The sequence below is a fragment of the Ananas comosus genome, linkage group 22 (genome assembly GCF_001540865.1).
Source record: "Ananas comosus cultivar F153 linkage group 22, ASM154086v1, whole genome shotgun sequence".
NCBI classification, from domain to species: Eukaryota; Viridiplantae; Streptophyta; class Magnoliopsida; order Poales; family Bromeliaceae; genus Ananas; species Ananas comosus.
Window position 1 is genome coordinate 7,802,422 of NC_033642.1, and position 18,696 is coordinate 7,821,117.

General features: G+C 33.7%; 2 protein-coding genes across 2 annotated transcripts; both read left to right on the top strand.

The window, feature by feature from the left end:
- LOC109727678 (peroxidase 64) lies at positions 2,039–6,894 on the top strand. The gene is made up of 4 exons (XM_020257848.1): positions 2,039–2,554; positions 2,703–2,891; positions 3,611–3,773; positions 6,264–6,894. Exons 1-4 carry the CDS (start codon positions 2,354–2,356, stop codon positions 6,656–6,658), a joined length of 948 nt encoding a protein of 315 aa, XP_020113437.1. The 5' UTR covers positions 2,039–2,353; the 3' UTR covers positions 6,659–6,894.
- On the top strand, positions 10,323–14,912 carry LOC109727662. Its single transcript, XM_020257832.1, has 5 exons — positions 10,323–10,746; positions 13,230–13,345; positions 13,817–13,874; positions 13,948–14,025; positions 14,320–14,912. The coding sequence occupies exons 1-5, from the start codon at positions 10,545–10,547 to the stop codon at positions 14,511–14,513; spliced, it is 648 nt and encodes a 215-aa protein (XP_020113421.1). The 5' UTR covers positions 10,323–10,544; the 3' UTR covers positions 14,514–14,912.

Consider the following 18,696-nt stretch of genomic DNA (forward strand, 5'->3'; position numbering starts at 1 on the left):
AAGCACTGCATCTAATGCGAGATTATCACTATCATTCTAACACCGTTGGGAGGACCTCTTTTATTTGGAATAATATCTAAAATGTCCTTCAAAATATTAAAAATATCTTATATATATTTGAAAGACCAAAAACACCCTAATTAATTTTAAAATATTCCTTCAAATATTTCTATTTGTCCTAGCTAAAATTCACGAATGGGATTGAAATTTAAAAGAATATTTTGATAATTTTAGAATAAATTTGAAAATTTTGAATAGCAGTAAAAGGCAAATAAGCCCTTTTTATTTAAATGCTTGAGCTCCTGAAGAGTTGTTTGACAAGATATTAAAGCATTTATACTATATGAATAATTTTAATGGCCTTTCTCTAGTAGAAATAGAAGTTTCAAATGGACACTATTGCTTTTACGCGTCAAAAACTTGTTTCAATTTTTGATCTATTAGAATAAAACTAGACTTTTAATTTATTCAACGTTTATCTGCTATATATACAGTTCTCATATTAAGTCAAAATTTCTATACTTTTGTGACTAAGCTCATTTTAACTTCCCGTTACAACATATTCTAAACATTTCGTCTATCTTTTCGCTTATTCTCGGAAGAGAAAAACTACTCAAAAAGTCAAGCGTTCAAAAAAGCATTAAGATGACACAAGATACACAAAAAGATGAACTGTTGCATGATTAGCTCATCAAAGCAATATTCGAGCTATCCAAAAGGACACTAAACGAGTGGCGACAATGTGTTGGGTACTAAGTCCCCTCCTACTCCAACTTATATATACATAGGACCACACCCCTACTACAATAATGTTCTCATATATATTACTAAGTACCTCAACATATATATATATACATTCCCATATGATGCATGGGTCCACTTAAAAGGTGGTTAGAAAAGAAGTTTAATTACACAGGAAAAGCTTATAGTGGTATTAGCTTATGATAGTTCAGGTTCAACCACCAATCTCCTTTAGTTGCTAGCTACAGATCCATCTCACTCCAGGCCATGCACTTTACTGTGCAAGTCGTACGTTGTGTAATTGATTGCTCTAACAAATAAGCTATGTAAACTTTTTCATTAACATCACTGCGAAGTAAAGTTATGTGTTGGTGTTTGTGGTTGATGCTTTACTCCTACTGGTTTAACAGAATAGCTAATGATCTTTACATCCGTCGACGAAAACGATATTTACTGCTGCTGCCTAGCTATTCATCTTTTTGTTAACTATCGACTTTTTCGCTTATCTGAAAGATGAGAAAAGTTTTTTTTTTTTTTTTTTTTTTTTGAGAGAAAGGTAGCATGCTACCCGCTTCATTCATATAGTAGGTGAATTAAGCTACATGGGTGAGGCAAAGATGAGAAAAGTTGATTGAAAAGACAGTTCGTAGCAGTTTAAGTTTTTACAGAAATATGGTTGTTTTAATTGTACTGTCTCGAAACAACAAATCCAGATTGAGGTCATCTCTTTACTTCAAATTCACAGACTCGGCTTATAGTCAAAATCAATTCTCCACATGAGAAAAAGTGTTAAGTATATAATAAGATATTTTTGATAAAAAAAATCCTGCATCGACGATTACTTGAAACATTATTTTTTACTAGCTAGCTTAAGCTTTTAAAGCAGTACTGCTTAACTTACCATATGGTACATAATCATGTGTTAGAGTTTGAGAGATTAAAAATAAAAAGAAATTAATTAATTAATAGAATTGGCTCATACATCTTGCTTGGTATATATGTATGAAACTTCCTCAACAATAAGATCTCAATCCATTGCATCAAAATCCTCTGGATAGTGGTGTTAGGTAATATTGTTATTGGGTCATTATCACTTCTCACATAAACAACATTTCTCATATATACCATGCATGCAAAAATTCACCACAATCTATTTGATATAAATTTTTAAAATTCCACAAGCAAATCAAGCACTCCATGAAAGGTCATGTTGTACCACCCCTTTTCATAATAAATGTTTGGTATATATATATCTTGTTGCTCATCACATGGCCCCTTCATATGTTAGATACCCAATCTACATTAATAATATTCCATCACCCATATATATTATCAAATTAATTAAGGTTCACAAATATGAGAATAGGACAAGTGTAGTTATAGGTCAGCTAAGAGAGAGAATTAAAGCTTTAGAAACACTACTTCATTATCCATGTTTCATTATTCATTTTCACCAAACACACTTTTATCTTAACCCTCTGTATGAGCACAATAACAACTCCATCACTCACACATACACACATTCTCATCACTCTCCTATATATATATCCATCATCTCTCCTCACCCCTTCCACATCAGAGAAAAAGAGAAAGAGAGATAAAAGATATACAAATGGCCGCGCTTATCGCTTCTTTTCTTCTCGCATTCTCCCTTCTACTTGTCGGTGTTAACGCGCTCATGGTCGATTACTACGCTGAAACTTGCCCCGGAGTCGAGGAAGCCGTGGAGGAGGCCGTTAAGAAAGCTACGGCCAACGACAATACCGTTCCAGCGGCGTTGCTTCGCATGCATTTCCACGATTGCTTCATTAGGGTTCGCTCCGGCCTCTCTCCATAACAATCTCTCTAGATCTCTCTTTCACGCATATTCATTTCATCATGCGCTGATAGTATCGACAAAACTTCACTGGAGAGCTCCTCAGCTGATAGTGCCCACTATATAAATGTATGTTAAAATGTAGGGTTGCGACGGGTCGGTGTTGGTGGACTCACAGGGGAATAACACGGCGGAAAAGGACGGGCCACCCAACATCTCCCTCCACGCATTCTACGTGATTGACAATGCGAAGAAGGCGGTCGAGGAATTGTGCCCGGGGGTGGTCTCCTGCGCGGACATACTAGCGCTAGCGGCGAGAGATGCAGTGGCCATAGTAAGTAGAGATCGATAACTGCGCTCGATTATTATCACATTTCCAAACTAGTCCTAACCCTAAGCTGTTAGTTTAAATGGACCAGCATCCTGCCTTGTGGTGGGAGGCCGGGTTGGGCCGAGTCACATTTGAAATAGCGTGAGGCTGGGTTGGCCTAGTCATGTTCAAAGTGGTGTGAGGCCGGATGGGCCGAGTCACAATTGAGACTCGTGGACGCTGTATTTATACGTCTTAAGTGAATTGGTTGCGTATTTCTATCAGTTCGAGATTTTGGGATAAATGGTTAGCGCCGATGATCCGACATAAGCTACATAATATGTCTTCAATTTGACAACTCTTGACCACATGTCACATGGCAAAATGGCTTGTCACATAAAGCTTACCTTAAATTCTTTATTTAAGAATTTGTATTAGGTATTGGGTTCAACAAGTTAATTTAACACATCAGCATCAATAACCTTGAAGATAAATTTTTGCCTTGTTACCTAATAACTATATATATATCTTAGCACATATATGTAGCTTATTTATTAACATATAACATTTGTTAAGTCTATGTGTGTCCTGTCCTTTTCCACTTTACTAAAGAAACGAATCTTGTAATTTAAAAATCGATTAGAATGTGTGGTATTGAGTGACAGCGAAACAAATTACAATATTTTTTATTATTTTATTTTATTTTATTCTATTTTTGACATCTCTAATTCTCGTGGCTGCAGTCTGGAGGGCCCATATGGGAGGTTCCGACAGGAAGGAAAGATGGGAAGATTTCAAGAGCCAGTGACACATCCCAATTGCCAGCTCCCACCTTCAACTTCTCCCAGCTGAAGCAGAGCTTCTCCCAAAGAGGTTTATCTACAGGAAACCTTGTGGCACTCTCAGGTGAGGTTACCAAACCCTATTGCGAATTTTAATGCACAAACTATTGAATATACAGAGTTGAGCTGGAATACTATCGGTAGCAAACCGGCTCTGTTGCCACCCATTTATTTTCGATGATGGAGCCTTCGAATCGACGATCGGCACTGTTGAATATGTCTATACCACTTAAATTATCTAAAAATCAAATTTCATGCTTTTTCCATATTATTCTCTTGTCCATCAAGTGGGCGTATAAATGAACGACTGAAAATGAATATCTTCTAAAAAGTGATGATAGAAATTTTATAATCAAGATCGAGAGTATAGATCTTGTTCTAAATAGTTTAAAGAATTTTCTAACCAAAATTCAATTGATTTGGATAGCTTTACACCGTTAAACATGAAAACACCTCATATCTACCATTAAAATTATAAATTTTGAAACCATTTGATCATTAGGTTAATGATATCGAAAAGATTTGAAATCTGGTTTTCTAAATATTTCAAGTGGTATAGATCATATTCAACGGTGCCGATTGTCAATTCGAAGGCTCTATCATTGAAAAAAAATGGGTGACAACGGAGCCAGTTTACTACCGATAGTATTCCAGCTCAACTCTGAATATACATATAAAAAATATGAATGAGCACAACACGGTATTATTAACAGAACTAATTTTTTACATCGACAGATCTATACATTCTATAATTGAATAAAAATGGTACTTTCCATAAGCACATCCGATTCATGTTAATAGTAGAGCTGGTCGAAAAAGTACTAGTAGCTTCTTCATCGTAGTCATCACCAAAGAGTTCGGTTTTCAAGCCCAAAAACTAATTTCAATGTCGAAAGCATGAAAGAAAAATTCGCTAAAATTTTTTTACATTTTGTAGTGAATTTTTTTTTTTTTTTGTTGAAAAATAGGTAGCACGCTATCCGTTTCGTTTCTTTCATTTAGAAATAAATTTAACTAAAAATGTAAATCAACTAGCACAGATTCTCGCACAAATGTTGCATTGTTTTAGAAGGACAGTGACAAGGACATAGAAACCACTTTGTTGGATACCTTCCACAAAAACAAAGCCTCCCACTTCTCTTTTGTCCTTTCAGTTCTCTGGTTGGTACTGATTCAAAGCACTTTGAATCCACATACATTTTCCTGTGGAAATTTAAATAGGAGGGAAAAAAAAAAAGTAAAAGTAAGTAGAATTTATCTCAATTGTCATCAAATTTGATTTAACTATATAATCTTCAAACATTTTAAATTTATTTAATTTCAGCTAGATAATGACTTTTTAACTTTAAATTTTGAATGTATCGTTTATCTCTACGAGTTTATTTTCTACAATTCGTATCGCTATATATTCATTAAGTAAATAATTAATTTAAATTTTGCACTGGAAAAATCGTCAACAGACTTAAATCCAATAAATTAAAAAATTAGATACTGAAATTGAAATTTTGAATGATTGAATAGTCGAATCAAAATGGCCTACAGATGATAAGATAAGCCTTATACATTTTTACCAAAAAAAAAAATAAAAAGCACTAGCTAGTTATACCAACTGTCATATTAGTGTAGCAACCACAATATAAAATGGAATTATTATATCCATTACTTCACCAACCTTCCAGGTTAAACTTTGCAATAATAATAATAATAATAATAATAATAATAATGTGATTCCATCTTGCATAATGAAGAATAATATTATACTATGTCAAAAACAAAATTAAATAGTGACCTTTAATAATATTATCTGTGGCATGAAAAATTTAAAAAAAAAACATCAAATCGCAAGTTCAATCGAATTTTTGTTGGTTTTATGGTGTAAAAATATGATCAACTAGACTAAAATATGTACTCAAACTAGTAAATTTACCCTTTGAATTAGCCTTAATGTAGCATTTAAAGAAATTAGAAGATCACACTTCATTAATTAATGTACTTTTGAGATACTAAAATAATTGAAAGAGTACTTCTCAATTCCATATTGTCAGGAGGTTAATTACAACCATATACTCTCAACAATAGAAAATAAATTAATAAATTACAGAAAATCTTTTTGTAGATATTTATTTTTTTATTTTTTTCTTTCCGACTTTTAATTTTTAAAAACTTATATTTTGCTTCGTTAAAATTTCAGAAATCTTTTCAGAGGGATACAGTATTAATGGAGAGAAAAAATGACTAAATTACTCTTACTTTTTTTATAAGAAAGAATAATTTTTTAATATACTTTTGTTATTTTGAAGGATATTTTCGGTATAAATTATAAAAAATTGCCAGAATAGTGATGAAACTTTGACCGAGGGAGGTTAAATGCACAACTTAAAATATTGAGGGGGTAAAATATGAAGTTTTGATAGTAAGAAAGAAAGGTGAAAAAACGAGTATTTATAAGAGAGTTTTCTGTAATTTAACCTATAATCTACAACAAATATGTAGAAAAATTTAAAATGGTTGGATCTAATACTGTTCAAGTGTTGCGACAACTTTGCATATGTAGGTGGTCACACCCTTGGATTTGCACATTGCTCCTCATTCCAGAACAGAATCCACAACTTCGACGCGACGGACGACGTCGACCCGTCGATGAACCCGGCATTCGCAGATAGTCTTAGGAAGGCGTGCCCGGCCCACAACAAGGTGCGGAGCGCGGGGTCGGCGATGGATTCGACCAACACGGTGTTCGACAACACCTACTACAAGCTTCTATTGCAGGGGAAGGGCTTGTTCTCGTCCGACGAGGCGCTCCTGACCCACCGGAAGACTATGGAGCTCGTCGCGCGGTTCGCAGACTCGCAGAAGGCCTTCGAGAGGGCGTTCGTGAAGGCGATGATCAGAATGAGCAGCCTGACCGGCGGGGACGGAGTGAGGCTGGACTGCAGGGTGGTAACGTGAAAAATGTTCGAGTTTGAATCCAAGTGCAGGTGATTGCGTTTTTTGCGTGTCGAAGTTCGAATAAAATCGAAAGATTTTATATTTGTGATTGACAAGTTATGAAGTAGAGGGTGCTTGAGAAACAACAAAGAGTTGTAACTATTTCTTTGTGTGTAAGATTAAAATTTGTAGACTTAATGGTTTTGAACATGTTTTTTTTTTTTTATGAATTGTGATTAAATATTGTAATTTTGATAGTTTGCGCTGGTCTTAGCTGTTAACGAGTTTTCTAAAGAAATATTTTTCCCCAATATTGCCAAAAATCAGCTTAGTGCGTGATGGATATCAGATAAGTCATACTACATAGACTGGATGAAGAGGTAATGAAAAACACAATAGGATAAAGATAATGGAATAGGAGATTGGAATATATAAATGTCACCGAATGACACGGATACAGAAATTGAATTAAGGAATCTTAGAACTAAGGGAGATTAGAACTAGCTCTGATACCTTGTTACCCCCAAAAGAGATCAATCCAATAGAAAATATTTCAAAATTTATCTCTACAGTTACCACTCTAATTCTGTATATAATTAAATTGAGGAAGCTTTTGAGTTAAGAATAATGAATAAAAATGCAGAGCAAGCACATATGCTTTTTTGGAGTTCTATGAGTTATTAATCTCAATATCAAATAATGTTCTTCTATATCACTATGCTCAGCACATATAACTGATGCATTTTTAGCTATATATATTTTTAACTATATTATATTTATAATTACATCCAACTAAATTAAATTAATGACCCCTCAATAAAATAACCCCGTGGCGAGAAAGAATAATCATCATTTTCACACATCAATGTAATGAAAAACAACGGCGCGACAAAATAAAAAAAAGAAAAAGTTTTTGATTCTACTTTAAAGGAGATATGTTATTTTTAGGAAAAACTTCAAAACTCAAAGGTACTAAAGTGAATATTCAATAAACCTATACGGGATATCTGAAATTTTTTGTATACAATTTAACGAAATATTAACGAAAAAGCTGACGAAAATATAAAAATGAAACCACAGGATACTAACTTGATACACTTTAAACCATAGGGTACTAAAGTAAGAAAGTACGAAATCACGGGGGTGGTATTTGAAGTTTACCCTTATTTTTACACTCGAAAGTTGGGTGACCCAATCCATATACCCGCTTTAGATGACTCTTTTATGTTTTAAATATTAAAAAATAGCGTTGTAATAAGACTAGTGTGAAAGAAAATGAATTCTCGGATAGAGAGATGTAAGATTTAGTAGCATAACTTATTTCAAAATGGATCAAAAGTTGAGAAATCCGTGCATTTACATTTTTACTTTAATTAATAATACAAAATATTTAAACTATTGATCTCTTTATAGATTGTGGATACTATTCCCTTTATCAATATGAAAAATTAGGAAAAATATTCGGACGAAGAACTCAAAATTTAACTATTTACACATTTTTTTTTTAAGAAAAAGGGAAAATATATATTGGGACTATTTTCTCTTATTTTTCCCATCTATAAGGATCCGGCCCATTAACAGCCCATTTACTGTTTTAAAGATGTTCAATTGTTTAGGAACCTGATTCGGAGTCTAAAACGACCCGGCCCGCTTTGTTTTTCTAATTTTTTTTAAAACATTTTTAAAATTGTGTTTGTATTTTTTTTTTCTCTCTGATATAATTTAAATCATTAAAGTTTTGAATAATTTACTAAGAAAGTTATCTAAAACTTATTTATCAAATATATAACTTTATATATTTTATAAAATTAAAATAAAAAAAGTTAAAAATGAAACCGAAAAATATTTGAAAATTTGAGAGTAAAATTCAACTAAAAAATAAATTCAACTAGTTCTTTTCTAAGAATTTCATTGAATTCTATGAGTCGAGCTAGAATACTTCTACAAATACCAATCTCTTGGCACTTCCACGTCGTATTCAATGAAAAGGCACCAAATTGTTGATCAATATTATTAACCGTGATTTTATGTCTCAATGTAAGTACTTCGGAAAAACAAATTTTTAATTTTTAACATTATTTATCTGGTATTTAAGTGGTCTCAAAATCAATAAATTTTAATTACATATATAAAGTATGTTTGTCACGCCTCAAGCCTGAAGCGTAATAGATGCCGCACACCTACTAAACTAGTAAATATGTAAGGCTATAGAATCAGACAGAAACTAGCAAAAAGATTATTGTCAATTTACGAAATTGACAATAATTTTTTTGCTAGTTTCTGTCTAGTTCTGTAACCTTACATATTTGTTAGTTTATGAGGCCTACACGTTAGTAATAATAACTTGATTTAAGCATTTTGGGCAGGTAATTTGGGTCCAACGAGTTATTGTTGCTAGTGGGTCGGATCGTTACAATTGATTAGAATCAGTATCTCATCCGATGTGGGACTATTGGGGCATTATAATATTTGAGACCACTTGATCACTAAATAAATAATGTCAAAGAATCATAAAATTTGCTTCATATACAGTTCACGAGATGTAGATGATGTGTAATAATATTGATCGTCAAGTCAAATTCGCTATCATAAAAAAAAAAAAAAAATGTAGAAGTATTAAGGGGTTGATACTTTTATTTCGGCATAGTTCAGTATTGAGTGCTATTTGCGCAATTAGACAAAAAAGGCTGGAGCCCAAAAAAAAACAAAAAAAACAAAAAAAAATCTCTATGTTCTTGGATTTGTTACTAAAATCACAAAAATTATGTAACAATCAAATTAGTGTCATCAATCTAATATATAGGGTTGTTTAGTTCAAAATTTGTAACATTGAGAAAATATTGTATAGCTTATGTTTAGAATGATAAGTTTATCACTTAGGTTAGAAAATTGTTAAGAACTTGAATATATTCTTATTAATGGAGTAACTGATAATTCCTATAGAGTATTAAAAATAAAAGTACCTCCTAATCCATGAATTCACTATTTTACTAATATTTTTTACTACTGTCTAATTTAAGTTGAATGATAATAATTTGAGTATTTTTAATAAAAATATAAATAATGATCTAAATATTACAAATTATGAATCAAACGAATTTTAAAAATTTTTACCAGAATAATGAGGAGCTTTTCTAGAATACTATCGGTAGTAAACGGCTCCGATTTGTTTTTGATGATAGACTTTCCAAATTAACGATTAATATTGTTAAATTAGATTTAAACTATTTAAACTATCTGAAAATCAAATTTTACGCTTTCTCGATATTGTTCTCTTGTCCATTAAGTGAACAAAAAATGAATGGCTAAAAATAACTATCCTTCGAAAAGTGATGATATAATTTTTATATTTAAGATCTATAGTCTAGATTTGAAAAAAAAAATTTAATTAATTTGGACTCTTTTATACCGTTAAATGAGTAAACGCATCATATTGACCATTAAAATTACAGATTTAGCGATTATTTGATTGTTCGGTTAGTGATGTCAAAAGAATAATAAAATTTAAATTTTAGATAATTTAAATATATCGATCGTCGATTTGAAAGATTTATTATCAAAAATAAATTAATAATAAATGGAATCATTTACTATCGATAGTATAGTACGCACTCAAGCTCAATAAAGAGAATGTAATTTTTTGGAATGGATAAAGTGGTGTATTGTTTTTGCAATCCTAAACAATTCTCTATGTTCCAGGGTCTTCTTTCTGGTTCCCCTTTTACTTACTATCACTCTATCACTATCGACGCTGCTCTCTTTCTCTCTCTCTCCCTTAAATCTCCATTTCTCTTCTCGAAGCTGCTCAACGCTCTCTCGTCGCTTCATTTCTCACGGTAATTATATCAAACACCTTCCCCGCAACACTTTTAGCCTCTCTCTCTCTCTCCCCCTCTCTCTCTCGTCCATGGCGCTCGCTCACTCTGTCCTCCCCCTTCCCCTCCCCCGCGCCACTGCCCCCCCCTCCTCCGCCGCCACTGCCGGGGCCGAGCTGGCGCCGCCGGCGAGCGGGCTCTCCGTCGCCCTCTTCGCCTCCCATCGTCCCAGACCCAATCGGAGGAGCGCCCTCTCCCCCTCCGTCTCCCTCCTCCGAAGATCCCGACGCAGAGGTGCGCTTCGCCTTGTTCCTCTCCCGTTCTCGATACTAGTTCCTCCTCTCCGTGTTGTTTCCGCCGCGCCCTTAAACAGCGGGATTGGTGATCGCTTACGCGCATCTCAATTCTTTTTTTGGAGCTCAGATTAGGTTTTGGGGCAATTGAATGCTAATCCCCGCAAAAAAAAAATAAAAGAAAAAAATAAAAGAAAAAAAAAAGGAAATTGTCGATTTGTCGCTGCAAAGTTCTAATTCTCGATTCTGTCTCCTCAAAATTTTTAGGATTTATGATTTTAGGTAATTAGACATGGGAGATAGAATATAGACATTAGGAATGGAAAATGACCGTAAAAATACTTTAATTGATATTTATTCAAGTGTAGGATGGTGATTTGTGCAGCATCAAAAATAAATAAATAAATAAAATCAACTTTAGTATGCTAAGATGAGATAGAGGGGTAAATTTGCAAAAGTTCAACATGTTGACAGATATATTTGATAATTGAAACTCTGAGAAACAAAATTCGCAATCTCGTTACTTTGCAGCAATAATGCAAAATACTTGTAGTTTTCTCTTAAACAGAGAAGTCTTATTTGATTCTTAGCACATTTTGGTGATTGTTCAGTAGCCATTAACATTTCTGAAAGCTTTCAGCATTCAGATGGCGCCAAATTGTATGCATTAGTACACTGCATTTATCATCCAGTTCTTTGAAAGACACAGGTAGATAAGTACTGTCGAATGCACTGAAAAAATTGGTATGCTTTTGTTGTTATGCAATTGTATTTATGTTATAATTTTTTTATACTATGAAATGATAAGATGGTATGTTTAATCATCAGCTACTCCCAATCTGATTTTAATAGGATAATAATAGGCGGTGATTAAATCAAATGTACATTTTGTAGAAAGCAACAGTTCTAGGTAAAATTGTTCTGAATCAGATTGTTGTTTTAAATTTTAATGACAGAGTGAAATGAGAAAAATCCTAACTTATTCAATTTATAGATTGCATTTCGAAACTCTGCAATACTTGGACCAGCTTGCAACTCTGAGGGGGCCTCAAGCAATTTAAGTCTATTTTTGGTGGCGATTATTTAGTAGCTGATAGGGATTAATTGGACCTCTGAGTTGAATTTACACATCAAATCAATTGCAGTTATGGTTATAATATTCATGGTTGATGAGAATTTTGAAGATGCTACAGAGAAGCAGAAGGAAGCATTTATATTATGGCATGCTTTTCACCCTCTGCTGTCTGATCATAGATAGTTCTAGGAAAATCGAAGTAGATTAGAAAGGACTACGGGCTACATCTGAGAGCTAAATATTGTCACTGCGTACTAGGCTACTACTACTGCGTAGCTGATTGGGGGTTTATGAAGGACACTTTTGTTCCTTTGAATTAGAAAAGCAGATGATTAAAATTTTTCAGCACCCATTGTTGGCCAGATGAATTTGCCACCATAGAGTTCCCAGGATGCGACCAAGCCTTTTTATCCTCTTATTCACATTTTTTCTAGGTTCTTGTCATGGATCTGATAGGATTTGTATCTAAATTTACATATTGGGACTTTGGAGTTCGAAGGAGTGTTAGGAGTTCAAATGAGTGCTTACTTTACAATAGTGAGTGGTAACACATATTTTTGTAATTAAATGACGCGCTGGTGCTATATGTTCTTTATATGTTCGGTTACTATATTATTTCAATTTTCCCAAGGTGTTACTTACGTTGCCACTATACTAGTAGTTAGAAGGCAACCAACTCAATAACATATGCATGATCCTAGCTTTCTCTATATTTTATCCCCCTTTCCTGAGCATTGTTTAATGGATGCATGTTTGGATCCATTCGTCCGTGATCCATCTGACCGTTTTTGCTACTGTAGCAATCCAGGCTCCTTATTAAGAGAACTAGATATGCCCCTCATAGTAATGCCTTGCTGGTGTTGTAACTAGTAACAGTTTATAATATAACTACCTTTCAAATTGAGTTAACCTTTTTGCAAACATTCTAGGTATAGGAGTGCCAGTTTTATTCCTTCTGTGCTGCAGTTTCCTATTTGATTTCAATTCTTAAATGTGATGCAAGCCAAGGAAGTTGGGGGGGGGGGGGGGGGGGGTGTTTGGAGTGTGTGGGGTTTGCAAGACAAGCATGTTGAGACAAGTGCATTTACAATTTCCTTTTCGTAGAATGAAGAAGTGATGCTCCTGATATGTTGTACTGTTTGCCTTATAGAAGAATAATCTGATGGACCATAATTTCTCACTTGTTATGGAACAAATAACAGGGAAATGGATTGTAAACAGTTGCTACTGTTATTATAGAATATTTACATTACGTTGTTTGTTTACAACCTATGTGTATGACTAGCTTGAAACTATTCTATCTTTTCGATACCCAGTGGAGTTGAGGATCATTGGAAGTCATTTGGTTAATTTGGATGACTTAGGTGGTAGATGGATAAAGACTAACTGTTCTTTCATGAATTTGTCAGTAAGGGCAGTGCATGAATCTGGAAGTACTTTGGCTGTTGATGCTTTTGCGAATATCAAGCATATCCTCCTTCCAATCACTGATCGGAACCCTTATCTCTCAGAGGGAACCAGACAGGTCTTTTCTATATTGATGTTGTCAATTACCTATTTGAGTTTATTTTAATACTTGCTATAAGGAAACATTGATAATGCCAGCCATGTAGAAGAAAATGCCAAAAAAAGAAAAAGAAAAAAAAAAGACCTCTCTTATTCTCCCTCATATTCTGGAGTACTGTGACATATTGTGGTTCCAAAGTGTATGCATTCAGTGTATAATGTCGGCCATGTTAAGTTCAAAGACATGTCTGGGTTGGGCTGCTTCGATGGAAAATTGTCAGATGAACTTGGATTTAGGCTTATGTTTTAAGCTAAAGTTATCGATTAGCTAATTTGTCTAGTTAGGATTAGATGGCCTAAACTCAGATGAAGGTTGTTATATGTTGATGTTGACATATTTTCACTGAATACTGTTTGTTCTGTTCTGTGTAGACCTCAACTGCAAAATTCTCATGTTTGTTACTCATAGCCTTTGGAATTGTCTTCTCAGGCTGCAGCAACTACCACTTCTCTAGCGAAAAAGTACGGATCAGACATTACAGTCGTCGGTATGCCCTTCAACTGCAGCTACGCTGTTTAAAATTCAGTTGAGGAGTTACATAAGAATGATTTTCTTTGCAGTTATCGATGACAAGCCGAAAGAGTCCATCCCAGAGCACGACGCTCAACTTTCTAGCATCAGATGGCACCTTTCAGAAGGTAAGTTTCCTTCACCCTTGCTCCAAGACGTGAAAATATCAATATCTGTGAAAAACTCAGGCTATTACAATGTTTATGTTGTCCATTTTATATTTGACATTGGACTCTAGATGTTCCATAGATTGGAGATACGATTTATATTAAATACAATAAATGGGCCCGGTGGGAAATTAAATCGAAAGAACGACCGATTTCTGCAACCTTAAACTATTACCAAGATTGTTTGTAGATATTTTATGCTTGATGTGAGAGGCTTGAGTGAAACTTTATTGTGAAACTGTCACTCTTGGCCAGGCGGATTTAAGGAGTTTGGGTTGATGGAGCGGCTTGGGGAAGGGAAGAAGCCGACTGCGATCATCGGCGAGGTCGCCGACGACCTCAACTTGGATTTGGTAGTCTTAAGCATGGAAGCAATCCACTCGAAGCACGTGGACGGGAACTTGTTGGCCGAGTTCATCCCTTGCCCTGTGCTGCTTTTGCCTCTCTAGATCGTGTCGAGTTGCCGCGCATCGCGTGTTGTAGGTTCCATGTTCACAGTTGCATCTTATGGTCATGATTTTTCCTACCCAAACCAGATCTTTTTGTTCTTTCTCTTCATTTTTCTTTTCCCCCTCACTTTGATCCCAGAAACCCTCCATATGTAAGATGTGCTGTAGCCTATCTTGTTACCCAAAATGTGGGCTTTTTATCCGGTGGATGTGTAATGCAGTGAGAAGCTGGAATGCTCTCGCACACCAAAGAGAAGCTCTAATTTAAAACTTAGTGTCTGTTCGGCCTAATGAATATCTCGTTTTCAGCTACAACCAATTTTATAAGATGCTTTAATTGTCCTACATCGGATGGAAAAGAAATTATGTATGAAATTATGAGAGCTCGGATTATAGTAATTATATTATTCACAGCTATATGGAATAACTGGTGATCATATATATATATATAAAATGTTGTGACCAATTTCGCATTAGAATTTTTAGAGAAGCTTGGTCTAACTGATTGGACGGAATGTCACAAACGGTCTAAAAGATTTTTTTTTAACGGCCATAATTTTTCGCTTGGGTGTATGTTTTTAAGGCCCAGTTTGGCATCCAAATTGAATTGTTTAGTCCTCTGAATTTATACTTTTAGGTTGTTTCTGAAAAGTGCTTCTATTTTTTCTATTTTGAGTCAGATTGATGAGTCGACAAAAACGAAAAAAAATACTCTATAAAAATTTTATTCGCAGAATCTTAATATCCAATAATTATTGTATATCTTTTTGGTGAATACGTACAAAATTTGCATAAAATATGTATCATTTTGAATTGATTATTTAATCTTTCAAATTTTTAATTTTACTATTCAACTTTTCAATTTGTTTGATTTGAGTCCGTCAATGGCGCTTTGATGTTAAAATTTGAATACATCGTTTATATTTACAGGTTCAATTACCAGACTTTATGCAATTCTTATAACTAGAAATTCATTAAAATAAAGGGTTTTTTGCATTTAGCCCTCAAAAAAAATTTTTACAAATAACCCTAGCGAATTTATATTTGCACTATATGACTCCTTCCTTACCACACGAGCGCCATATTTGCTTTTTAAAGTTGAACACGGTGATTGAATCAGTATGCTCATATTCACATTCTAGTCCCTCCTTTTTAACTTAAAAAAGAAAAATACTGTGATCCAATCACTGCACGTTTGGATCACCGTGTTTAAATTCAACTTAAACTAGGCACTCGCGTGGCAAGGAGATAGCTATTTATATAAATATAAATTTGTTAAGATCGTTTGTAAAAAAAATTAGGGGGCTGAATTCAAAAAAAAACCCTAAAATAAATAATTAACTCAAATTTGAAAGTAAAAATATCTTTGACTGAATCAAAGCAAATAAATTGAAATATTAAATAGTTAAATTAAAATTTTAATTGAGTAGATAGTCAATATAAAAGAATCCATACAAGTTTTATACATTTTTATCTGATTATTTTTGAGCAAGCAAAAATATATTTATGCATCGTCTTAATGCATAGCACCTTCAAGCGGCGCCTTCCAACAATTCCCATCACATTTCAAGCACGAGTTTTATTCTATCATTAATACATATATGAGCCACCGACCGTCCCTAGAGCAAGTGGCAAAGGACTTGGTGGTTAGTATTCGAGATCCAAGTTCGAATCCTAGTTGATTCATATTTCCAGCTAAGTTTATTTTCAAATAAAATAAACGAAGCGGGTAGCGTGCAACCTATCTCTCAATACATTTATGAGCCAGCCCTATATATATATATATATATATATATAGTTGGACTGGGCTACTATTAGTAGCAAAATCCCATTGTTGCTATCAATTTGTTAGCCTTTGCTCTTTTCATTATTTCTAACCATTGGATTAAATACTATAATCCAGTGGGGACCACTCAACCCTAGAGGGACCACTCAACTCTAACCGACTAATATCATCCTGACCTTACAATTTTTCATCCAAAGGTTAAAAACTTGATAGCAAAAAGAGCATTTTACTATTAATAGTATTCCAGCCTATATATATATATATATATATATATATATTAGTATATAGTACTATATATAGTATATATGAACTAGGCTAATACATACTTTTCTATCGCACCGAAAGTTTCTATTGGTTGCTACCCATTTTTGAAATTAAGAGATTGTGGTTAGAGATGAAGGTGTGACCTTCATAAGGATTGAGTGGGTGGTTGGTTGAATATATGTTATCTATGACTGAGTGAAAGAAAATTGATGTAAATGGTTAGATCCTAACTGGTGAGTAAACTTGGTAGACCGAATGCTTCCGCTTATTATAGGCATATAGACTGTCGGCCGATGGAGTATTATGTGATAGTCAGTCCAAGCGTTTGATACATTAAGATTTTCTGTTTGTTATTTAATCTTTTTGAAGCTATTTATAATGTTAAGAGTTATATTATTAAATTTATACTCACGCTCATAGAAGCGCTGTTCATTCTAATTAAACGTCCTGTTTTCATCCCAAGCTGAACCCTAATAATACGAAATTAATTGATGCTATTAGATTATTTCAGTCCTAACTATTATATATAATATAGTAAAGAGAGAGGAGAGAGAGGGAAGAGGAGAGGAGAGTTGAGGCTACGAATGCTATCGATAGAACGCCTCCGTTTGCACACCCATTTGTTTTCGAGATGAGCTCAATTGATGATGGCAACCGTGATATATGATCCTATAACTCATTGAAGTGTCAAAAATCAAATTTAATCATTTTCGATTTGTTATTTTTATCCATCGAGTGGCAGCCCAAAAATTGAACGGTCGAAAAATGATATTCTTATAAATAAATTTGATGATAGGTATTCATTGTAATCAAGTATCAACGAGTAATAAATCTGTGTTTAAATTAGTTTAAAGATTTTATCAAAATTAATAGATAGGATATACTTTTACGTCGCCGTTTTTAAAACCCGGAAAAAAATGGCTTTTTTGCAATATAAGACCATTTAAAAAATTTAAAAGGCAAAATTTTTTAAAATCCCCTTTTTGATTAAATTAAAAAAGGCAAAATTATGTTTCCCAAAAAATAAATTTTGAAAGAATTTTTGATTTTTCTAAAAATCACTTTTAAAGTTGTAAAACAAAACGAATTTTTTCATGTTTTTTTTTTAACCGTGTCCCCGATTCGTTCGTATTTCTTTGGAAGGCCACCCTTCTAAAATTAATTAAAAAAAAACTACAATGATGGATTTTGGCATTAAACGTGTAGCCCCCCCGTTATGTTTTGCTATCGATAGTATTTAGCTGCAAAGCTCCTCTTCTATATATGTATATATATAAAGTTGAGCTAGATATCTCGATAGGAAACTGGGCGTTTTACTATCGAGTTGTTTTTCCGATGATAGAGCGCTTCAAATTGAACGATCGCGCTTCCATTAAATATAATTAACCATTTAAACTATTAAAACATCATTTCACCGGCACGGATTTTTGATATTGCGTTGTCTTTATCCTGTTATGACAAAAAATGAATGTCTTGAATAAATGAAATATTCTGTAAAAAAATGATGGATAGGATCTTTGTAATTAAGATAAGAGTAATATCTTGTATTTAATAGTTTCTGTAAGAATTTTCTATACAAAATTAATCGATTGGATTATCTTTACAAATAACGTTAACGAGAAATTAACCGTCTCTTATCTGTCCATTAAAAATTAACAATATTTTGAAACCGAATTTGATCATCCCAAATTGTCGAAAAGAATTTGAATTTGATTTCTAACACTTATGTATAGATCCATGTCAACGGTGCGGATCGTCGATTTGGAGGCCTCTATCATCAGAAAATAATGGGTCGGCAAGAGCCCGTTTGCTATCGATAGTAATTGTTCTTTAGCTTTCCAACCCTTTCGTTAAATATATTATATTTTATAATAGTAATTATATATTATTATTAATATATAAATGGGGACTTTAAGTAAAAGTTTATTTTTTTGTTTTTTTTTCTGTAGAAAAGGCTTTAGATTTGTTTTTATTTTTTTTCCCCCGTTTTTTTCGTAATAGGCCCCCACCGGCCTCCCCGTTCCGGGTGACGTGCCAAAAAATCTAATTTTTTTTTGCCTTTTATATTGCGGCCGGCCAAGAATCACCGCCGAAAGCAATTCCCCGTCCCCCCTTTTCCCCTACTACGCCACC